Source organism: Columba livia, chromosome 3 (assembly GCF_036013475.1).
Source record: "Columba livia isolate bColLiv1 breed racing homer chromosome 3, bColLiv1.pat.W.v2, whole genome shotgun sequence".
Lineage (NCBI taxonomy): Eukaryota > Metazoa > Chordata > Aves > Columbiformes > Columbidae > Columba > Columba livia.
Window position 1 is genome coordinate 62,997,893 of NC_088604.1, and position 16,969 is coordinate 63,014,861.

At 37.2% G+C, this 16,969-nt stretch overlaps 1 protein-coding gene across 19 annotated transcripts in view; it reads left to right on the top strand.

The window, feature by feature from the left end:
• Window positions 1-16,969, top strand: part of ADGRG6 (adhesion G protein-coupled receptor G6) — a 146,856-nt gene that overhangs the window by 106,284 nt on the left and 23,603 nt on the right. For all 19 annotated transcript variants that reach the window (XM_065057193.1, XM_065057202.1, XM_065057192.1 and 16 more), the window contains 7 exons: window positions 4,919-5,061; window positions 5,773-5,887; window positions 7,875-7,936; window positions 9,201-9,408; window positions 9,871-10,036; window positions 12,692-12,832; window positions 16,412-16,528. In XM_065057193.1, the coding sequence (XP_064913265.1) occupies window positions 4,919-5,061; window positions 5,773-5,887; window positions 7,875-7,936; window positions 9,201-9,408; window positions 9,871-10,036; window positions 12,692-12,832; window positions 16,412-16,528 (952 nt within the window). The remainder of the gene's footprint in view (window positions 1-4,918; window positions 5,062-5,772; window positions 5,888-7,874; window positions 7,937-9,200; window positions 9,409-9,870; window positions 10,037-12,691; window positions 12,833-16,411; window positions 16,529-16,969) is intronic.

Here is a 16,969-nt window from a genome sequence, read left to right on the forward strand (position 1 = left end):
TATAGCCCTAAGTATCTTTACTGAGTAAAGAAAAATGGGCAAAGCATTAGGCTTTTGCATTCTTCGTAGATTACTTCAAACTATTAGTTATTAAATAATAATGCTATTCTTGTTATAAATGAAGTGAGGCTTTAAGAACAACTTGGAACTGGCCTGCCTCTACTCCCCCTAACTTCAGATTCAGTGTTACCAAAGGCAGCAAGGGACAGCTTTGACCAGCGCTGAGAAACATTTTAAAATACCACCCCGCATATGTTATGTGTAGTATTTCCACTTGGAAAACTGACCAAAAAGGGCCAAGCAGAAATCCACAGGTTTCTCCACGGTGCCCTGGTGGCACCTTGTGTCCATGACCTGTAGAGAAAGCCTTCATCCCAGATGGTGGAATTTGGGAATTCTTCCCAAATGACTGAAGGGTGATCCTTTCTTAGTCTCCTGCTGACGCTGCCTGCTCTTGATCCAACTTTCAATGACTTTGTCTGTCTTGCCGCTGACTTTAACTGGATTTAGTCTAGGTTTAACATTGTCAGAGATCATTTTTAGGAACTGGGCAGTCAGGTTTTCCTTGTTAGGAACATAGCATAACCAAAATTTGTTTCAGCAAAGACCAGCTGTTGAAATGAGAGGGATTCCAGCCCTTTCTGTTTTGCTTTTCTGCTACATTCCCTAATAAAGAATAGTCTTCATACCAAATCATTGCATATTACAAGTGCTTTCTGTTGAAAAGCCACAGTTGTTTGTATTCCCACACCAGATCTGCAAGAAGAAGCAAGGCCCAGGGACACAGAGGCATTACAATGCTGCCTGCAGCACTGTTCTAATACAATGGCCATTAACTTACAAGGAAGGCTTAGCATGCTTTTATTTTTAGTAGTCCAAAAAGGTAGCTGCAATTTTTAGTTTTGTGTCCTGAAGTATCAGATTTTATTTTTTTTTCTATAACATCACTTTCTGCTGAGAAAGGAACCTCTTCATCCTTGGTATTGATTTGACTGTGTCTATTATGCCCAGTCCTATTTTTTTTCTGTCTGTTCTGAACTTTTTAATGGTATCACAGTCAAAATCACCTCATATAAATGTTTATCCACATCTCAGATGCCATTGTAGAATGCTTTCAATTTCCTTCTACATTTGTATCTCTTTCTTTCTCTGCATATTTTCTAACCTGTCTGCTGTTTGTATTATGTCTTCGCTGAGTGACTTATGCAATAGTCAGCTCCTTTTCTGTCTGTCCAGTTAACGTGAAGAAGTTAATAGTGTTTACAGGTGACTGTGTGGTCTTACCCATACTGCCAGTCTTGAGTGATAGCTGCTTATCTTCAAATCCAGCATAACAGCAAGATAGGTAAAGAATGTAATGCTGACATCTTAAAACTTATTTAAATATCCCAGGATAGTTAGGAATTAAATTCCCAGTGACTTCTAGTGGAAATTTAGATTCTCTGAATGCTTAGATTCTTTAAAAATGTAATTTGTTAAAGTTTGATGAACACAATAATTCATCATTAATTCAGCCTGCCTAGTACAACTGAAGCAAGAGGAAAAATATGCATTGGTTGCTGTCAACCAGATATCTTCAGGTATGAGACAGTCTGTGCTGCATGGTTCACATGGTTTGTTAATCCTTCCTTCAGGCTCCTCGCATCGCGTAGCAGCGAGACCACAGCCCGTGTGTAGGCACACTGTCCTGGAATAGCTCTGAGTCACACTGCCGGAGAAGAAAGCCGTCTTTGTGGGACGCACCATGGCAGGGCAGGCACCCCCACTGCTGCCTGGGCCTCTGATGAGGACGCAGCTTTGTAAACTCCTCTCTCTGAGCCAGCTTAGCCTAAAAGGACAAAGTGGGATAGACATCCATCTTTCCCTGCTTTCCTGCTTGCTCCAGGTGTCACCATTTCAGTCGAAAATAAAGAGAGGCATAGCTGTCACCACTGTGTTTATCTATACCACAGTCCATTATTTTGTATTGACAGCAGTGATATTAGCAGTACAGGTTATTCTAGGTGATGTGTCAGTTGTAATTGATGACTGCTGCAAGAATCTATCAGCTTTTATATGGCATACAATAAAAGATGTAAGGTTGGATGTAGCAAATCCAGTCACAGAAGCAGTGCATGGCAGTGTCGCCATTTATCTGAGTCCAAGGATTTTGTTCTTTACCATTAAAATGTTTTCCTTGTGGGATCTGAGTGTGTTCAAAAGTGGAAGGAAGTACTCAGCTTCATATTGCGTCACCTGTCAAGTTAAAAGGTATTTATTTACTTTGGAAAGATAGCATGAGTCATCCTGAAAAGTTTATAGAAATTGTTTTCATCATAATATGGAACAGGCTCTTATTACACAGTATACATAACTTGTGCTCTACGAGTTTTGCAGAAAACGAGTAACAAAGTGGTTTAACAGATTATTTTTATCAGTGCTTCATAATCAATATTTTCTATGTAATTGTTCGAGATAACCATAACCAGTTCTACCTCATCTATCATTATCCCTTCTGTTTTCTTGCCATTATCCCTCTGCACAGTTATGGGTACTAAATATAATTTTGGTTAGTTGGGAGTCCTGCAATAGGCAGCATAGTTATAGCGGTGACTGTTCACTTATGACTTCTGTTTTGCAGCCAAAGTGCTGAGGTAGGGAGTGGCATAAGTGTATTAAGTTTTCCTCCTCTGAAGTAAAGGGAATAGATGAGTGAAGCCAGGATCTTTTAGGAAAGATGGTTAAGTGCCAGGAGACTCTGGGGCTGAAGTACTGGAGGGCTGAAGGAATTGGCAATCTCATAGGCAATTTCCATGCCTCTGCTAAAAATAAATGCTGTAATAAATTTGTGCCTCGTAATATATCCGCAGTATAAAGCAAAAGACTACTAACGCACATCTACCCTACTGAGTCTATTGCCATATGTTAAACACTCCAGGGAGACCAAAGGAGTGTTAGGAGTAACTCAGTATCTCTGGGAGCAGGGGAGGAGTGACCTGACCAGGGAGAGCTGCAATTTCCATGCTAAAATACTAAAATACATCCATTGGGGAATAAACAAGCCAAACCAGCAGACAGTCACATTTTTATCTTATTCTCCAGCAACATGTTACCAGTAAAACAGCATATATGAAAAGAAAAAATAAAAGTATACTGGTGCTTAACAACAACAATAACCAAAAAACCCAAATAAACATCACCACCACCCCCCCAAAAACAAACAAACAGAAAAAAACAAACCACAACACCATGCATGCACAAACAAACCAAACCAAACCAACAAACAAACACCCCACAACAACAACAACAAAAAAAAACATGAACAACCAGGGACAGTGTATATTTATTTACTTATTTCTTTACATCTGCAACAGTGAAACGTGTGGAGTATTTAGTTCACATTCATTATTTCTTTATGAGGTTTGGGCTTTGCTTTTCTTTTTTTATTTTTTTCCTAGACTGAGAGGTTGTTTTGTAATGCCAGCACTTTTAATGACATTTCACTAGCAAGAGTAATCAGAATTAATGTTTGGAGTTATTCAGTTTTCAGAATGATGTCTGACAGAAAAAGGGTTAAATCTAGCATCTAGGAGCAACATCTGTACACTAAGCTGTATATTTATATTGTACCAAAGTAGGCATCTTTGGAAAGCACAGCTCTGAGCTGTCATCATGGGGATGTCTTTCTGGAAGATTTTTGGAAATGAAGCCCTAGTCTGTCTAGAAAGGGGTACCTGGAAACCCTACTAGCCCTTACACAGCAGCCCTAAAGATATTTTTCTCCTACTCTTCTACAAGTGAACCACAAGATCTTGCTGCTGTTTCCTTGCACTGGGGGCCACCGGTGAAAGCAGCTTTGTTCCATGTGTGCCCTGTTCCCTCCGTGTGTGCTGCTGCTTCCCAGGCTGCCAGGAACCGCTCACACACCGGGAAGGTCTGTCTTTATTCACGCTACTGGGTATCCAAGGGCAAGGCGAAGATGAAGACAGCCCAAAGCAGGCTTGCTTTTTCCTTTTTTCCACATTTTGGCTCCCATGGAGATCCAATGTTCCATTCTTCAATGGCATCAGCTCCTACTAGCCAGAGCCAAGCAATGCTCTTGGGTACCAACATATTATCTTCTCCAACATGTGTTTTCTGTGCCCCGGGGGGAAATTTTTGAGCCTTCCACTCTGGGCTGCTTTGCTGTGTCCTGTTAGAAGTGCTTTTCTGTTAATTATTTCTCTTCCAGAAAAGCTATGTTTTTGGACAAGGGTGGGGACTGTTTTATTTCTCTCACAGGAAATAAACTTGGGCTCTTTGAACTACTTTTTATGCCCAAGAAAGTAGCAGTGGGCTACAGTACAAAACAGCTATTACTTCTCAAACTTGAATTATTCATCTGAGCAACTAGACTTTCCTAATGAGGACTAAAAGTCTCAGAAGTGTGTCAGGGTGTTTTTCACTCCATCAAAATTTAGGCATTTAAATGCTAGGCATCTGTTCTTTGTTGATCTTCTAGTTTTCCTCTGTAATCAGTGGAGAGATAGACCTTCTAGAGGATAACTTGTCCCATCCTGACAAGTTTTGTAAGGTGTGATGAATCAGCTCTTAAGTTCCTAAGCCATCAGCAAACAGATTTTTTAATTTAATTAGGGTCCATTTAGAACTCGCAACTTTTTGCTTTCTTCTTTTAATATCTTTTTTAAAATCTAAATCCTCTGAAAATATTCCTTAGCTCTTTTGATGAGATGCTTCTTCAATTGGAACTAGAGGATGAAATTTCCCAACCATACTTTCTTGTCATGGTCCTATATATATATAATTTACAGATAATGGACAACATTATCCTGGTGACACTGTTCCATATTCAGAAAACCAGAGTTTGTCATATATTTTTATTTCCACACATCTGGCCTCTGGTGTTCTGACTCAAACACTTGGATAATTTTTCTCGCAGTTTTGGGGTTTTGGCTCTTCTGGTTTATAATGCTACCAATAACATCAATTTGGAAGAGGAAGAAATCCGACAGAAGCTCATAAGTAATAATGGGACCATGGAAGGAGGATATCGTCTTCATAGTGTAGATGTTGATCCAGTGGGTAAGTAGTTTTCAGCTTTGTTACATAATAGATATTGTTTGTTTGTCCATAAATAAGCATCATCTGTGTTAAATAATAATCACACATTTCTGAACAGTATAACTGTTTCAAATTTTTAATTGTCCCTTTAAGTCTCATTGTTGCACTAATACCAGAGAGCTGTGCTCAAGATATCTTTTCTAACACAAACACAGTTGTCCAGATTGCTTTAGTCGGTGTTGTGCTGTCTGGTTCAAAGAAGCTGGAACAGACCCTGACAGCTCCTCTGGTAGTTTGAGGATAAAGAAATGTGATTTACAGCCAGAGCTATAACAAGACATTTTGGACCTCCAAGGCCCCTCATGGCCACTCCTCGACCCTGTTGTTTGTGCCTCTGCCAACTGCCACCCTTAATCAATCTCCTCTTATCTCTCGTCTTTTCCCATCCAACTTCTTCCAGAGACTGCCCTTCCTTTGGGAGGGAGGAGGTGGGTGCTGGTGCAGTGCAAGTGGGTGCAGCGTGTGCAGTCAGTCCTCTCTCCTGAGCAGCAGCAGTATGTGTTGTACCCTGCTGTGCACCCCTCCATTGGCACTACTCTATAGATAACAAGCAAGCATTTCATCTGAAGACAGATTTATGCTGTAGACTGGTTGATATGCTAAGGACAAGAAATGGAAGAGGATCAGATGAAGGAACTTAGTGTCAACACTTATATATTTTTATTTTTACAGAAAAATGTTTAGCTGAAGAAAACCCTCCAAACTATTTTTGGCCAGATACCAGACCAACTGTGACCAACTTCACATTATGTTATGGGAGCTCGGTTCAGACTGCATCAAGAACCTGGTGGGTGTTTAAAAATCTGAGAAGCTGAGAGCTTCAGTGGCAGCTTTCTGGTTACATAATTAAACTGCGTCCTCCATAATGGTTGCCATTGCCTGGTATTGTATTTCAGGAAGATGATATCTATGCTGTGAGAGATTATGTGTGTGCAGTAAGAGTATGTACTTAATTGGTAAGAAAAAAAAATGAACTCACCACTTCTGTAAGGCATATGAAATCCCACAATTAATATATGTTCAAAGTGACTATAAAAATACCACCTTCTTACAGAATGAAACTGCTTTCTTCAAGTCAGGATGTTTATGTTACCAAAACATAAGCTTCACATTTGTTACCACTCTGCTACTACTATCTTACTTGTATAAGAAATTCTCAACAAAATTTTCTGGAGATGTGTATTTGATTTAATCCAGAACCTCTCATCTTGTTAAGGGAAAGTAAAATAAATCCTGTAAAACAAGCATTTTGCCATTAGTTAGTCATAATTAAAGGTGGGGATAATCTTTTGCTTAAAGATTTGAACTTGTGTTTTTGAGGTTTAGGATGCATTTTCATTAATGTAGCCTTTCTTTGTGAACATCTACAAAAGACTTATACTTTGTATTTCTATTTCTTTTTTTCAAAGTGAGAATATTACCACTTCCTTTGATATATTACCTAAAGAATATGGCTTTGATCTCCTTTAAGTGCTTTGAATACGGCTATGATGGAATATGGAATATAAATTCATTTTTCAGTATTTAGGGTGATCACCATTAAACACAATATAGTAGTCTCATCCGCCCACATTGTATCTGGAACATGTTCTGAGAAGACCAGATCTCTTACTTTCTGAAAAAACTATATGGCAACATGGATATGAATCAGCTTTGAGGTTCTGTGCCAAACAGGAAAGCAACCAGCATTATGTTTAACTAGCTCACTTCCTCAGTCTCTTAATCTTGTACGAGAGTTGCTGGATTCTGATTGACCAACTTTTGTTGTAGAGTAGTGCAGAAGTCAAATTGTTTCAGTGTCAGAGCCTCAGAATCATTAAAAATTAAGGCTTCTGGCCTTTGCTGCCACAGTATTTCTTATCTTTATTGTTCATTTGTGGTCTACACAATGCCATTGATTGTCCATGTACAGAACTTCTCATAAAAAATACTACAATGTTCTGCACTGTGCTATGCTTGCATTGTCTCTGCCTGCACCAGCCTTTACAAATATGGAGCACAGGTGGGGTGTGTTAGGAGAGAAGAAGCAGCTCTTCTACTGGTCTCTTCTAGTCCTGTGCATTGCAGAATAGAAGGTTACCTGCTAGTGTGCTGTTATAACAAAGCTGATCAACTAAGGAATAACTTTGTTCTATCATGTCCTCAGTGGAAGGATGATTTTTTCACATTATCCATCCTGCCTCTGTCATACTATGATAACATGATTTTATTTAAAGAAAACTGAGGCAAAAAATTGTATTTAATTTTGAACACATATCTGGGTATTTTGCTATGGTAACACTTTCTAAAAAAAGCATTTTGAAAAAAAAAAATCTTTATATCTGCCCCTCAGCTTGTAGCTGGATCTGATGGTGACCTACCCTAGTTTTCATGGGTGACATAACGTTGTATCTCCACAAAGCTCCTGTGCATGTTCTTCAGAGGGGTATTATGCCAGCTATTGACTTGATCAAAGCAGTTTATATCAAAGGGATGTTATAGAAACAGCATCTGATAGGCCATAACTGTTTGTGTCAACATTTGAGTCTCCTGAAATACAAGGCCAGAATTTCCACTGATGTTTATAAAATCAGAACTGGGGTTTCTCTTGGCACTATCACTTAACTGATCACGTATTTCCATTGTCAAGCATACATATTTCATTTCACTAGGGCCCATGTTGCTAGGAAAGTTGGGAACTGAGAAGAGTGGACCACTGTTAACACTTACAAAAGAATAATTTACATAATTTTGCTATCGTATTTCATGTAAATTTTGTAATTTTTCCTCTTTAGCTATTTGGCTCTGCATAATTATACATCATACTGGGGCCAGCCTGATCTTAGAAATTGCACAGGTGAGTATATTGATATTGGTCTTTGGCTAAAGGAATAGTTTTGTAGACTTTGGTTACTGCTTACTGTAAGAAAGTTATATTAAGGAAGAATATCTTCCTCCTTTATGCTAAATTGTTTAAAATCTTTCTAAAAAAATAGTGCAAAGTAATTATTAATATTCTGGGGAAGTGGACCAAGTTGAACTCAGCCTACCCAAGAAAAGGTCTGGATACAGATTAGTGAAATAAATGAAGCTCTTCATGTAATTTAAACAAAAATAGAAGCAGTTTGTATCTTGCCTCAATATGATATTCAGGTTCAGACAAATTTTTAAATGTTGCAAATGCCTATAGGTGCCAGTGGAAAGACTACCACTCTCTTCACTGGGTTATGATCAGACGTTTTCAGATTTATTCTCAGTTTGCAAAATACCTCTTGATGTCATTCTGGCCTTAAAGGAGTGCTAAAATAAATAGACAACTGTTTTATGGCTCCTGTTTTTTACTGCCAGAGCTAGTGAGGAGAATGATACTCTCATAAGTAATTCCAAGCACCTACAGTAAGCTCCTGTTCTGAATTGCTTTCTTGGAGAAGCCTCTTTTTCTTTCTTCACTGACAGGTGGGTCCTAGGGAACATGACTACCTGACTTAGATGATTGAGTATATGCAGCCAGGCTATATGAAAACATTGTTGCATATAAAATGAACATTCTACTGTACATGTGGCAAAAGCTGTACTATAAAACACAACATTAAAAAGACCCAGGCAATTGCAGACTAAAGAAGGCTGATCTTTCAAAACCTTACTTCTGAATTCCAATAAATCTCAAATATTTTGATGCTGTAAAACATTAGTACTTAAACTAGTTTTCTATCCAGCTGGTATCAAACTTACATTTTAACAAGAGATTTACACTAATGTTTTGCCATAGGATACGCTATCAACCTTTACTTACCAGGAAGATTTTTCTCATGAAATTTGTTTGTTGTGCTTGCCAACCCTCTGAGTAAGAGTGCAGTTCTCTGAAGGAATCAAAACATTTACAATGGGGTCAGACTTTCTCCCTAAAGCTTGGAAGAGGGAATATTTTGCCTGTAATAGTGACTTTGGATGCATTTGTTTCACTTCAAGAGTGAAACTGGTTTTCCCAGTGAAAAAAAAGGAGTACCACAGAATGTGCTCTAGATTTCAACAATAAGGATAAATATTTGTATTTCTGAGTTACTTCAGAACTGATATGCATTATTTTCTCTTTTTACTTCTTTTCACGTGTACACTTACAGAAAATGCAGCTGATATAGCCAATCAGCTTCTGAATCTCACTGGTGAAGGGCAGCAGCTAACCTCAGACAAAGTAAATGATGTTGTGCAGAAGCTCAAAAAAATTGTGAACGATGAAGAAATTGATGAATCTCTGGGTTCTACTGTGGTGACAATTTTTTCCAATATTCTAACCAGTTCAGACAGTGTATTGGCAGCATCATCTTCAGAGTAAGTATTTCTGCATTTCAGACAAGCTTTAGAGAAAACCTGCACGGTTGGAAGGATCCGTCTTTCCATATATAGACAAACAATTCAAACTTTCCTGATTTCCATCAAAAAGAATTTTCCAAATAAGGTATACACATTTTCCTTCTTGTACTAAAATTAATGTGCATGACAAAGTATTTGGATGGAAAAGAAGTCTCCTGATATATGACACAGCATAGATTTAAGTATTGTTGGAATTTTATTTCAAAAGCAGCAATATGTAGTTAGTTCTGTCAATCAAGAGCTTCTGTTTTCCACAGAGGTACATAAATTTACAGCCTGCCAGTCTCCTTGTGAATACACAGATGGGTGATAGAAACATAGTAAAAATAAGAGGATCATCTCAAGTGTAGAGAGCATTTGGAGCAGAGTGGGTTTTTTCTCTGTATTCATTTTTTAGAATAATCTTATTTCTGTTTTTAGAGCTCTAAAAACTATCGATACCTTGGCTTTAAAGATCCAGTTCACCGGACCATCCATGAGTATTTCCACACGAAACCTTGCACTTGGAGTGTCTTCTGTAAATTCAACTTCATTCAAAGGTGGTTCTTTCAGTGTCAGTCCACAGAATAATGCATCTGATTTCCAGGTATGGAGCAAGCATACATGAAATGTGCCTGTTGTTCCCAGTGTGTTTACTCTGGTTTCTATAAAGCCACTTCCAACTCCCAGTTCTCCCCCTACTTTCTGTTTCTTTTTTCCTGCAATTGTCCAAACAGATTAATGTAGTATCTCCTTGAGTGACAGGAAACCCAGATAAACTCATATGTTCCATATGGATGAAAAGTAATTTGCTTACAAATCCAGAACAGACTTTATCCTTTTCAGTTTTTTTCTTTTTAATAATGAAAAGGGAAAGTAATCTTTAACAGTCTGCTCTATTACCCATTACCCACTAGCTAACCATCCGTTAAAGCATTTCAGATTTAAAACAAGACACCTAATGTCTACATGTCTACATGTAAATTTCTGACAATACAATAGGTGTTCAACCTTCCAGTAGAGTTTATTCACCTATTGCTAACAGTGACCTAAGGCTGATAACAGTTTTCCACACGCAGGTTGATAGGCTTGTGCCATTTGGGATGTTCGAGGCTGTTCAAGGCATGCTTGTGGAGCTTGACCAGCCTAGACATCAAAATTAAAAGAAACACAGATAATTCAAAACACAGAATGATCTCCAGTCCTACCGTATCTAGACAGGCTGCTATAGTTAAGACATTTGTCATCACCTCAAAAATATTTTTTCTTCCTTTTTCATAAAAAGAAAGGCTCAGACATCTAAAAGCTATGAAATAACATTTGAGGTGCACATGAGCACCTTTTGGGATATTTCAAAGGTTCTGTTGAAATCAGTAGCAATAAGGTGCCTAGACTTTTAAAATTTCACTACATGCCTCTCTGCATCTTATGGCACCTCAGTGCTTTTAGCTCTCTTCTTAATGAACCTCAACAGCTGATTGTTCTTTGATGGTTATCAAAGGAATGTTTCTCTGCCAGATTTCATCCTGTATTTATGAAAAGAGGAAAGGAAAAATTCTGAAGTCAGGTTTGGGATGTTCGCATGTATAAAAAGAGTTACCATCTGTGGCTTGAGGACATCCAGGAATTTTCTTGCTCTGGAATCATTTGTTACAGCACTGTCTAAATAATCATAAAATCCAAACTTTGTCAAATTATAATGTTCCTATTGGAACATGAGTTTGTTCTCAGACACTTACATTTCCAATGGCTGAATGAGAATTCTTAGCATCCTTCCTACCAGAAAAGTCTGCAGCAGCTGTAATTGCCTTTTATATTTTCCATGCCTATTAGGAATGATACTTGCTATCCCTGCTGGAGGGAGATTCCCTTGTGAAAGCCCAGGTTTTTCACCAGTGATGTGATGATCTATTTCAGGCTCATCAGGGAGCATTAAACTCTTCGAGCTGTATGTCAGAATGTTTCCAGATTTTATTTCATTTTTTTTTTATTAAAGTAGAAATCAAGCAAATGTATCCATGGCAATTTGGAAAGATTCTATTTCAGTCCCCTGTGTCTTTGTGTTTCTTGCCAAACCTTTGACTAAGTTAGGTTTTGGTGATTCATATTATTAAATTGTTCCTGTAATATATCCATACTTCTTTATAGAAGCCCCTTCCACTCTATTTGCTGACAATACCTAATAGGACATCTTTAAAACAAACACTTTCTGTTTAATATGGCAGGATAATCCTTTGAAAACCTTTTATTCAACTGCATTTAGACCCGTCGGGAGTTATCTATGAAACACTTTTTACTAGTTTCCAAATTTAGAAGTTAAATAAAACTATCAGCAGCCTGTGGCTTTTAACTTTCTATTAGCTAATGGTGCTTTTATTATCACACAACTGGTCATGAGAGGCATAAGTACATGACCAAGTTGCCTCAGGAGGAGTCAAGAGTGTGAGTTTCCTTATCTCACAGTAAAATTCTCCAACACTTTTACTATAGAGCCACTGCAAGATGCCTTGCTCCCCTTGGTTTCCTTGGCAGGGTGGCACACCTTGAGTATGCTATTCAGGGAGAGCATGCAGTCATAGAATTGCTGCCTGTAGCTAATGAAATGCAAGTTTGCATCCTCATTTATTTCCAGCTCACTTGTTACATCCCTGTGCTATAAGAGAGCTTTCAGCTGTCTGACATGTTGCCAGACTGTATTAAGCTTATAATGAAGGTAGAAAGTGCCTTTTTTTGTGCTACATAGCACAGTAAATATAGAAAGTTGACACTAATCATTATTTTTAAATCTCCCTTCTGTAACAAAGAAGCTAGAAAAGCTCATAAGATAATTAAACCAGATGTGCATATGAAGATGAATAATACAAGAAAGAAGGATTCAGAGCATATTTTTCATTTCTCAACATTGTTAGGTATGAGGAAAAATGTCTTGAAGGTTACTGAAAGTTATTATGACTGCAAATTATTGCCATCTCATTATTTCCAAATCGTTATTATAGCAGTGGAGTTTGTGTGTTTGTTTGTTTTATCTAATACCTTTTTGAAGGAGAAGGCTGATCTCATGATGGAAGGGTGGGAAAACCTTGCAATCTTTTTTGTAATTTATTTATTTCATTAACTCTTACATAGGTACAGGTCATATTATTGTTGATTGGTTCTAGTTCCATGCTTAGATATTTTTGTGTAAGGGTGTGAAATCAGTTGTAGACAACAGACGGTGTGGGTTTTGTTTGAACATTTTCTTCTGTTATTTTTTTTTAAACAGATAGATTTTGACAAGGATCAGACAAATGCCTATGCTTCTGTTGTTCTGCCACCAAGTTTACTGAAGAATTTGAGTCAAGACGAGTTCGAAGTTATATCCAGGGCTCAATTTACTTTCTTCAATAAAAATGGTCTTTTTCAGGTAAACTTTAAAGTACTTGAAGTCATTTCAGTTAGGATGACTCAAAGGCAGCTGCTAAAAGTTTTGGTTTACAGCATCTCCTGAGTTATGCGAATAAGAAGATGATAGTAGATATAGGCACTGGAGACAGTGTTATATTCAGAGTGACAAAATAGCTGAAGTGCCCAAGTTGAATTAAAGTCAGTGATTTGACTGCAAATTCCTGGCACCTGGAAGATAAACTTTTTTTCTCAGGCTAATCTATTGAGAGCTGGATCCTAGCTGCTTATATCAGTGTCAAGGCCTCTTAAACGGTGTAACTTCTGTTAAAATGCATTAATGTAGGTCCTTGAATTTCAGTGCAGCCAGCTCTTCTATCAAAAAGGAATTTGTCCTGTAGCACTGCCAAGTACTCTTTCCTTTTCTTTTCCTTAAAAAACTTGGTTGGCACTCATATCCAGCTGACTGCTTATATTCAGTTGGAAACTCTGGGCCGATGGTCATGAGCAAGAGAAAAAATGGTTTTATGCATACTGTTCTTCTTTTCATATATGTGTTCTTATAAGCACACCGTATTTTAATATGGAATAAGGATAACAATACTTGTACCTGAAAACTAAAGGGATGCAGGTAGACTTGCCAAAAAAAATTAGGAAGAGTTTGCAGCTTGAAAAAACAACCAAAACCATTACTATTTTGAAAAAAAAAAAAGAGTTCATTAAGAAGGAAATATTGTTTCATAGTGAACTGTAGACTAAGCCTCAGAAAACTTGAGTTTGTTTTCCCATTAGTATTTCAGGTGACCTTTGGCTCTTGTGCATCCGCAGAGCTCTGTGGTATTGTATTGTCCCTATATTACCGTTTTTATTGGCAGTGTATCCAGATTCTTCAGATAATCTAGGCAAAAAAATACACATGACCCTTAGTTGCCTTCTGAAATACACCCCAAAGTATCTTTAACTATTTAAAATAGTATTAATTTTAAGCCTGCTTTTGAGAAAAACAGGATTAATATATTTAATAAAGAAACCAGAAGGACACAGATGTAGGTTTGTCGTAATTGTATAAAATCATATAAAGTCAGAATGTGTCCTTTAATGGTGCTAGAATGTGTTTCTACTACGCCACTGAGAAGCAAAAAAACAGGAAAATTCGCATCTAACTTAGCAACTAACATTTCTTCCACTTTTTGGTGGTTTTTTCAAACTATTCATGGGTGACATATTCAACACAGTTAATTAAAAATGTGTAAAACTCACATTTTAGTAAGTCTAAAAATAAAGTACTTCTAAAATAAATAAAGCCTAAAAATGAATTTGTCCTTATATCATCTCAAACCAAATAACTTTATTGATTAGTATAAAAGTATTTCATAAATACATTTATTCCAATTGCAATTAAAAAAATTGCAATTAAAAAAATTGCAATGCTGTTAGCTGTATTTATTATAAGCATTCAACATAACAATGAAGCATCATACTTTGCTGCACTGCAACTTTTTAAATTGCAACTGAGAGAATGCTGGTAAGTTTTATCTTGTCATTCATTAAGATCTGATCTTGACATTACTTAGAAGACTATGAAAAATTGATGTAAGCTATTCAGTGTGAGATTAATTTCACCAAAGGCAGACGTGTTCGATGTGCACACCTATGCCCAAACTCTTGTCCATAAATTGCCTTCAAAGGCAGTCTATGGAAAAGAGCAGACACCATTGCATTGTGACACATATCCTAGGGCAGGAGTAGGCGTCACTTCCCCAGACAGAAGAGCATGGTGCAATTTGAGACACCTCAAGGTAGAAACATAGTACTGACTGACAGATGTGACAATGAACCTGTAAGAGATGTGAGATCTTATGCAGTAGCAGTTGGAGACTGGGCAGGATACCTTCAAGCCTCTAAAATGGACACTTATTTTTAGGCAACCTGTATTCAACCTAGATGTATAGAATAGGTAAGAGGGATTATGTCCTGGATGTGCCCATTTCGTGTCATTGACTATGTTAAGAATCCCTGGAATGGCTACATCTGTTCTAGACATCTTAATTTTATGTGTCTAAAGTTAAATTGAAAGGATCATCCTCAGAAGTTCTGAGGCCATGAAAACAATGTGCAAATATGATAGATAATGTAATGATTGTCTAGAGTAGACCAGATTTCTGTCATTGACTCTTGTCTCAGCATTGCTTTACTTTGTACCTCTGTACATTTTATTGGCTAAAAGTTTACATCTAACTTTAGCTGAGCCTCATAGCTAAATAAGCAGTTAACTGTATTTTACTTTAATGCACACATTATTTATATTTCCTTCTAAGGACAAGTAAGAATGTATTACATTGCCTTCCCTAAAGAGACCATCTGATATTTATTTCTAGTATTTGTTATCTGCTAGAGACAGAATCCACTGAAACCCATAGAAATCTGTCCAAAGACTTTCATAGACTTTGTCAGATGTTGAAATTTGGGTGGTAGCCAAGCAGTTTTATCTTGTTTGAATGCTCAAGAGCTGTCTAGAAAACTGCATTTTAGTTCCTCTGCAATTTTAATTTTTTTTCAGAAATTATGTCACAAAGCTGCAGTCTAATCTGAAATATTGTGTTTGAAAAGTCTTGGATGTGCTTCTTAAGAAATGAAATATTCTTCTCAGGATAATGTGTTCTTAATAACTGAAACTGTTCTGTCTGTCATGACTGCTGGGATTTCATGAGCCCAGTGCTGACATCTTGTCAGGCTAACAAAACCCCTAGACTGAGGAATTAGGGTGGTTTTAGGAGTTGGGCAGCCGAGGTTTTTGGAGGGAATGTGAGAGGCAATATACTTCATTTGACCTAAGATCTACTGCAGACAGTGAGCAAGCTTCCCATAAGGCCAACCAGGCATCTAACTATGCAGGTTTCACTGGAAGTTCATCAAAAGAACGTAGTATTTCCAAAGCACGTGTATTTTATTAAATCATCCATTTCCAAGGAAAACTTTGGAAAATTCTCAACCTGGCACTTTTTAATTGCAGGTTAGAAATGGCATTGCTCAGTGGTAACATCAGTCTTCTACTTAAATTCCCATCAAATAAGACCTTGTAAAAAATATTATCTCCTACAGTATGTAACATTGCTTTGAATTTACTACTTCTTAGTGATTCATTGTAAGATAGAGGTTAATTTAGCAACTACACAAAGAAAACAGGTTATTCTCCAATAAACTTTGCATCTACTAAAAAGGATAGAGTTGACAATAAGATAAGAAAGCTAGCTAGTTCATTCTTGTTTAGGGAAATGAGCTAATCATATCATGGGTTGTTATCTGCTACATTGTTTGAGTTGTAATTTTGTTGGCATCAAACATAATGATTAAAAGGGGAATTTATGCCTTCTAACCTCTCTCTGTAATTGTGCCTATAGATGTTTATGATTCTAGGGAAAATGAGGCAAACCCATAATTTGATTTTGTAAACATAATGTTCTTATATTGCATGATAAAAAGTGTAGAAATGCTGACAACTTATTTATTCTGGCACACTGCAAAAAATGAAACTGTGTTCTCTGGTTTTTATGTTATGTGCTGTGTAAGAATTTATTATATTTTTCTGAATCTTTCAAAGGATCCAGAAAATCCTGCGAATTTGACCAGTTTTGTGGTGGCATGCAGTATCGGAAACACAACCATTCAGGATCTTCAGGATTATGTGAAGGTTACAATTAGGCATACCAAAATTCAGGTAAGTCAAGACTGATTAGTCAGAGGAATGGGAATGCAGATTATACAGGTGTTTCAAAAAGACGGACTCAATTTGAAATCACACTGCTTTGAAACTGTGTCCATCTTTTTGAAATACCCTGTATATGGTAAAGGCTGAGTATATAGCCTGATTGATTTAGATGGATTTTGAGTAGGAACGTAAACTCAAATGGAAATAAAAACTCTAGAACAAAATCAAGTAAGCAAAAAGCAGTAACAAATAATCTCTCCCATCCTCACACATTCCTACTCCATTCATGTTCCGTTAGTAACATTTATCTCAAAGACTACTGATTCTGCCACCCAGAGGCAATTTCTGTGCCAATAACTGTAGGCAAAACTTCTGTTCATGACCATGTTCATGACCAGTGACACAATTTATTACACTGCACCTCAGAATGACTTATATTCTTTGATCAAA